Here is an 8,061-nt window from a genome sequence, read left to right on the forward strand (position 1 = left end):
AATCAAATCCTTTCTTTTTAATAGATTGCCATATTGTAGACATAATTTCCTTTTACCAGAACAGCCTGCATAAAAATATTTTAAGCTAATTACCTTTAGGTGGAAAATATGACTTGCTTTCAGCTTTGTGAGGCCAGTCCACCACAAGAGGTCCAAATCTACGAAAGCTGGCAGTGATCTCATCTACAAAAAACAAATGAGGCACCTTAGAGAAAGACTGAAGACTGACAGTGGCAAGGTAAGCATTTCTATCTTAAAAGTCTATTTTCTGTTCCTATCAAGAACAACAAAAACTGCAATACTGTACATTGATAATGCCTAAATGTTCTTTTAGTTCTGCAATATACACGGCTGCTTAAAAAAGGAACTTTGCATTCCACTAATACAAATCTGCATTTAATCCTGCTGCAAACATGATCTATCAAAAGTGAATATGCTTCAGCTGTGGTCTACATCTAATTATAGCCACAATGCAGGGTCAGATGCTGCCACATGGGGACTGATGGAGAAGCTACGTGTCTGCACGGCCACTCCTTGCAGCAGCACGATCTAGAAAGCAAGCTGCATCAGGCCATGTGTCTGGGGACTTCACCTCCACAGTCCCCTTGGAAAATCTGCCCTGAATCACCACGTTTGTTTTTTGCTTTTTTTATTTTTTTTTTTTAAAGTATCAGTTTAAAAACACCAGAAAGCAAACATCTGAAACCATCCCTGCAACTATCCTATAGAACAATTTTTATTTAAAGAAAATTCTTTTTTTCCCTCAAATTCATTCAAGTTTTTAAAATATATATAACTTTCCAATGCATTTATGCATTTTAAAGGAAGTAGTAATTTGGAGTTATATCTAATGCAATGCTAAACAGATCAGAGCAACAACTCATCAGAAAGAAAGGTTGGAAAAAAAAGAAAAAAAGCAGCTGTTTCCCAAATTCTTGGTTGCTACTTGAGATGCATCCAGATCACCTGATCCCCATGAGCTGCGTGTTAAATTTTTCAAGCAACAAGAGACACAAAACACAGAACACACAAATCAGAAGCTTAAGGAAGATGATGTTACTAGAGTCAATCTCTCATGTATGAGGGTAATAGCTCTCAAGCAGCCATGTTTCTTATTTCCTCTCAGGACAGGCTGGGCATGTATTTCAAATCTGAAGTGTCCCAGCAGTGGTCACATCAGTTGTACCTGCTGGCCTGCTGCTGCTTGTATTTGGAGACTCAGATGACCCAGCTGTCCCCGTACCAACAACTCTGCAACTGGTGATGTGATGTGGGAACTGTATTTGTAGCTGTTTGTGAACCATTCATTGGCAATCCAGCTTATTTTTATTTCTTTTAACTGAAATTGCACCATAGTTTATTCTTCAGATTTAGTAGTGATGAGATTCAAAGATTCCTCCCTTTAAGGCATCCTTGAATGTCCCGTATATGCCAACTGAAGCTACATAGTGATGGATTCCTGCCCCAATATGAAAAATACACCCCAAACTGTAATGTTTTGGTTTCAGTCCAAATGTGCGTGTGTACATGCATGCAGAGTTAATATGGACTGAGAAAAAAACCTGACCATCCCTACTAAATGCTGGTTACTGTTGCAACCGTATTAAATGCTCTACTTCTGTGAATTGAACACTACATATATGCTGCATAGGAAACCAATTTATTTTGATAAGTACTGCATTAAGAAAGTCCATAAGTCAACAACTTCTGTTAACAAAGGAAATCCTACAGAGGATTGACAGTACCCACTGTTTTTCCTTTTTCCAGCTCTCCTATTTTACATGTGTGGGAACACATGCTACTAGTGCAGATTAAAAGACCTGCTATGCAGGCATTTCTGTCTTCATCTCCTCTAATCTGCAGTACAGAAGAATATCATGGGAATTCTCAGGTGTTGTGGGACAAAGTGAGGAGGATGTTTTAAATAACGCCACAAGCGCTACAAGTGATACACCTGGAAAAATACATTTGTTTCTATGATAAAATGTCGTTTCCTAAGTAACTGCATGAAAGCCAATTCCCATATCTCACCAATGTAACTTATTCACAGTACCTTCATCAATGTCAGGAGGAAGACCTCCAACAAACACCTTTCTAGAATAGCGTTCCACTCTTTCACCATTCTGACAGCGTGTTGGAGAGCTGAGACCCGATGATAAAGACTGATCACCGTGGCTGTCGTCTAGGAAGCCATCTTCAAAAGGAAAGAGTGAAGACCGACCTGTAACAGATTTTGTAGTATCTGTAGTTAAAGCTATTTCCCGGACAATTAAATATTTCAGTCAAAACTTACAATTTCCTTTTCTAAAACACCGTTTTGCTTCTAAGAGAATTTCTAATGAGAAGTCTAACCAAGCAATCAGTTATTCAGATCATATTCATTGGTATCACTCCTATTTTTTCAAATCTCTAACTATGTTATTCTTAGAAGACAATAAACTTAATTTAGTTTAAAGCAGAAACTCTTGGGAATGGCTAAGCAAATGGAAGCCAACAAGTTGTTTGCAGAAACTGTCATAGCTGCAGAAAGAACCTTTGAACACTTCAAGCCAATCCTTTTTGATTTAAGAGCTTCCATAGCAGCTCTCAAAGAAACGAGTTAAAAATGCAGATCACTTAAGCCATGGCATTGCAGGGCAGGATGGCCTCCTTCAGAATGCTTGACAGTATCCTAACCTCAAGAGCTGCATTGCTTTCTCCATGAGTGAGTGGAGGCAAATTTCTGAGCAGGGGGCAAACAGCAAAATAAACACAGAAAAGCTCTGAGTAGTGGATGTTAAGTGTGTAGGTGAAGCAAACAGCTTAGCTAACAAGATAAAAAATTTTAAAAGACTTATTAAATTAAACACAAACACTTGCACTAAAAAAAAAAAGTTGTTAGCTATGTCAGTGTCAAATTGTTACTCAGTATTAAAATACACTTTCAGTAAATGAATGAGCAGAAAGCAACACAAATGACTTCTATTCAGTTATTTGATGAAAAGTGAATTATTGTGATCACCTGATTCAAATAACTTGTTGCTACTATTACCAAAGTATACGCACCTTATCTTAAGAACAGATTTATTAACCCAGAAAATAGAAGATATTCAAAATAGCTTTAGAATTTAATTTCCTATACTTGAGTTGAAAAATAAATCCTGTAAAGTGGAAAGATGTATAAATGGGAACCTCATCTCAACTCTGAAGAAACTACTTGTCCCCTCATATCATGTAGGATTGCTCCCAGGGACAGAATTAAGATTAATTGATACAAACAGTTTATAGAGGGGTTAACTATAAATATAAATAGCAGGAAAAATAAATTACATGGTAATTGATCACATGAAATTGACTTCTAGGAAGACCCAAAGAAGAGGAAGCTACAGCACACAGAAGTAAAGGGAGGAAAAACAGGGGCAAGGTGGAAAACAAAGACACGCAGACTGACACTAGTCAGAAAAAAATGTATATACTGAAATGATCAGTAATAGAGCCTTGAACAGTAAAGGCTACATTACAAAAAGAAGCAGCAAACCTACATATAAGGAACAAGATAAACAACCAACAGAAAAGATGTTCTGACTGACACAAAGCATGAGCTTCAATTTTTATGTAGGAAGAGCACATTGAAGGCAGAACATCGGCAAAGAACACAAATGCAAAAATCCACAGAGGTAAAAATCCTACTGTGCTTTTAAGCACCAATATAGAAACAGGGCAAATGTCACAAACAGAGAAGGATTTAGAGATGCTACTCTTAAAGTCTAGCACAGCTGGCTGTCAGAAATGGCAGCTTTAGAGCATAAGCCAGAAAGGACTTGATAAATATTCTGGTAATGCATGGAGAGGTTATACACATATATGAATGTATGCATTTTAGCAGAAGAGAGAGCACATGAATGAGAGTAATAATAGGTAGAAGTAAACATGTAAGAAAATCGAATTATTTACAGACTAAATAATATTTTATTTCCCCCCACAAACATGCTTTCTTAAAAAAGATGGAAGTTCACACATCAAATGAATCAATATTTAGCTATTCAACTGAAATGCAGGTCCATTGAGGAGGCTGAATGAGAGCTGATTTCTGATGGAAATCGAACAAAATGCATAGTGGCTTAAAAGGCAAGATGCCTCCTCTGATGGTCAGATGCTTGACAGTTCACAGGCACTATACTCAGATTAAGTGAATTCAAGAGATGATGACCTAAAGCTTTATAGTGAAGCATACAGTTAAGAGTATAAAGCAAGTATTTAATATAACAAAAGGCACAGAGAAAATGGAGTAGGGAACAATTGCTCAAGTACATTACATACATAAATCCAAAGAAAGCCAAACTATGGAACCCATTACCACAGGCTTTTTAGGATGCTAAAAAGTTCCCATCATTTCTGAAAGAGGGAATGAGAACAGTGGAAAAACCCATCTTGGAGCATTAGCTATTGAAACCTCACATCAGAAAACACCCAGGGCAAGCCTCTATAGAGTATCATGGAAAAGCATTACTAAGTGCCCTGTTTTTATATGCCTGCAGCCCTTCCCTGGCACCTCTGAGTTGTCAAGGCAAGAGGAAAGACTTTCAATAGCTACTCTTACACCCATATCTGGAAAAAGTAAAATAAAATTTGAAAACCAGATACAGATCTTGTTTTCAGGATACGCAACTCAGCAACCTAAAAAAAAAAAAAGCTCAGCTTAATTCACAAAGGAAACAAAGGATCAAGTAGAAAGCTGATAGGTTGCACCAACCCCCAAAATATTTCTGACAACACTCTTCCCACTGAAGATGCTTAGTCACAGTGACAGAGTGAAAGACTAATTAAAAGACTCCAGTATAATAAACATGAAATGAGTCCCTGCACAGACTTGCCTCTGAGTTCTCTGCATATTATTACTGCAATGCAAGTGGTAAAAGCAATGAATATGAGAACGTTTGATAAACAACACATCTTTTTTAAGCAGACAACTTAAGAAATGTGTGGTTCTTCAGGTTAAGAAAGCTCAAAACAACATTATGCAATTCAATATACTGAAAAAGCAGGGATATCACACAGGTTAATATTGTATGAGTAGGGCATGTCACAAAATCCCTAACACTGATGACAAGAGACGCGCGCACACACACACACACACCTACTAGTTACCATAGAAAAGACAAATTCACATAGGCAACAATTACTATGGAGGGAAGCATGCATTTTAGCCGAGTAAAACAATCCTGAAAGTCCAGCGCATCCAGAACCTGTTTGCCTTGTTTTGTCATCACCACAATTTCTACAAAGAAGCCTACACTGAATTTTACAGCCTATCTTGCACGCATCACGATTACAATTGCCACATCACTTACATTTTGCTTCTACAAGTCAGCACAAGTTACTGGAAGTTAACATTGCCCAGATGGTTTCCACCTCCCTTCCTACTTTGCTGCCATTTAATCAATCTGGAGACACTTGGCACCATCCTATGCTCACATGCATACAGAGCTTATGATATTTAATGTTTCAAGTACCATGAGAGCACCAAAGAAAAATATTAACGTGCTTTAGACACCGGATAACAATACTGTTCTCTGGAAGTAGGGAAAACTAGCAAGGTAAGTTTGTGGATAAAATCTAAGTTTTAAAAATACAATTCTCTGTTTACCTTTATCTATAAATTAAAAGCTAAACACCATCAGCTTTGAATCAAATCAGCTCAAATTTTATGTTAGAAACAGTACCAGTCCAGCCGACTATTTTAACCACACAAGTGCAAACTACTAGTTACTTAGAGGTTATTGGGTAACTCATATGGCTAGGTTTGTCCCCAAATTCCACAATGTGAAAAGGTGGCCTTCCAAGCAACGTCACGTGCATGGGTGCCACAGAACATATATATAAAAAAGAGAGATCAAATGAAATGTAATGCCAAAGTACCCCAAACAGATGGCACTGTCCAATTCTAGCTGTAAAATGCCACAATCTTCACTATTATTTTCTCAGTTAATAAGTCAGTGTCAGCTACAGCACAGTACATTAGAAAAATCTTTTTTGGTAACCAGCATGTTTGCTCCTGTCCACAGTCATTAATCTCCCAGAATAAACATAAACACAGCTCTGTACAACATCTGTATAATGCTTTTCTAAGAGTTGCTTAAATGATGAAATACAGTTAAAACATCCTCAAATGTTTTTTTTTTTTGTTTGTTTGTTTGTTTTAAATTTATTTCCTCTCTTGATTATCAGTATTCACCACTGAGGACAGTTATTAGTATTGGTATTCACAATGTTCTACCTAGGGTAAACTGATGCAGTTCCCAAGTGCAATCTTGGGATTCAAGAAAAAAACGTATGCTTGAGGTAATTCAGTAAGTTTGCTAAACATTAAAAGTCTAACAAAAAACATCTGAAAACAATCTTCATTTCTGGAACACCACACATTTAAAATCACAAATATGTGTCATGAAAAAGAATCTTAACATTTACCCATTCTCCAGTAGTAACAGCAACATACTGAGTTACCTGCTCAAATCATAGCTGCTTGAAGTTGTTATAAAAAGGGAGATGTTTTCAAAATGAAGAATATAAAATTGATTTATAAGAAGCAACTGATCAACCAAATACTGTTAAAATTGGTAACATTATCTTATCATAAGAGAACTAAATATTTACATCTCCCACTATTCAGCAAACAAAACATTTAGTAAATACTTTTACCTCTTCTCCGCCCATAGCTCCTGGCTGCATGTAAACACAGAAGAAAATTGTCGGTACAGCTGTCATTAGATTTAGCTCCAAAAGCAAAGAAAATGTAGCTTCTAAATCTTCTTTTCCCCTCCCACCACAAAGAAGGAAAAGGCATTGAAAAGTGTGCAAAATGAAATTCAAACAACCCAAGACAAGAGAAAAAGTTTGAAGATGACACAGCCAGGGAAAAAAAACAAAAACAAAAACCCCCATACCTGCTGTGCAAGTTTTCTACATGTCAAGATTAATAAAAAAAAATCAGACACATAAGACTTACAGTACTACAGATGATTAATTTAGGATTATGTTTTTAAGAAGTAATAAACATTATCAACAGTAATCCTAATTAAAATAATTCATTTTGCATTTCATTAATTAGCTTGTGGGCAATGTTTTCCAATTATGTTTCAAGTTAAATAATTAGCCATCTGCAAGTACTAAAATCCTACTACCAAAACCATATGAACTCAATAGCCAGAATGTTCAGACTGATAGAAACAGATTGGCAAATTCATGAGAACCAAATGCAGCATTTCAATGAGCTATGCATCAATGGCAAATCTACAGCGTTGTACAAGCGCAGAAGCCACAAAGCTGTACAAAAAATTCACTACACAAGCACCATTTTTTCATTGGAACTTTTAGAATACCAGAAAATGACCTGGAAAACAGTGTCTTCCATATACAGAATTCAATGTAACAAAATATATATTTGGTCTTCAAAGGAAATCAGGCATGAAGGCCAGGGATCATGGAAGAGTTTTTCAATAGCAAGTGAGCTTAGGTAACAGGAGGAAGAGTTGTTCCGTCCCTCTTTTTAGTGCAATACTGCCTGCCTTCCTCCTCTCTCCTACTCCATCTCTTGCTTCTGCATTTAACACAATGCCTTCAGGTCCTCCCCTGCACATCCAAGCTTAAGTTGTGATTCTCTTCCAAGACCCCCTTAACCCACTTGATATCCAGCTTCTTCTCCTCCCTCTATATTCCAAGCATCCCCTACCCTCCTGTTCTTCCCGTCTTTATATTTCCATCCACACAAATGCATGTCCTGAGATGTCCAACCATGCACATAGCTTTCTCTTCCTCCTCCTTGGCTCCCCCCTCTGCTGAACGAGCCCATGACTGCCACCCTGGCAGCCCAAGGACCTGCCAGTAAAATCCTGCACAAGCAGTTCCTTCCTCAAGCCCCGAAGAAATGCAGCATTGGCAAACACACAACTGTGTCATCTCTCCTCATCATCCCAGCAGTCAGGTAACAAAAAAATAATTACCTGACTGCCTCATTAGAGGAATTACATAATAATAATAATAATAATAATAATAATAATAATAATAATAATAATAATAATAATA

The 8,061-nt window shown here is 37.1% G+C and overlaps 1 protein-coding gene across 5 annotated transcripts in view; it reads right to left on the minus strand.

Moving 5' to 3' along the window:
* CPEB3 (cytoplasmic polyadenylation element binding protein 3) overlaps positions 1–8,061 on the minus strand; it is an 84,441-nt gene that overhangs the window by 25,729 nt on the left and 50,651 nt on the right. For all 5 annotated transcript variants that reach the window (XM_042817923.1, XM_042817924.1, XM_042817925.1 and 2 more), the window contains exons 5-6: positions 2,054–2,221; positions 94–183 (exon numbers count right to left, since the gene is read on the minus strand). In XM_042817923.1, the coding sequence (XP_042673857.1) occupies positions 94–183; positions 2,054–2,221 (258 nt within the window). The remainder of the gene's footprint in view (positions 1–93; positions 184–2,053; positions 2,222–8,061) is intronic.

The sequence above is a fragment of the Centrocercus urophasianus genome, unplaced genomic scaffold (assembly GCF_019232065.1).
Source record: "Centrocercus urophasianus isolate 14NV4802_14NV808 unplaced genomic scaffold, USGS_Curo_1.0 seq_17, whole genome shotgun sequence".
NCBI classification, from domain to species: Eukaryota; Metazoa; Chordata; class Aves; order Galliformes; family Phasianidae; genus Centrocercus; species Centrocercus urophasianus.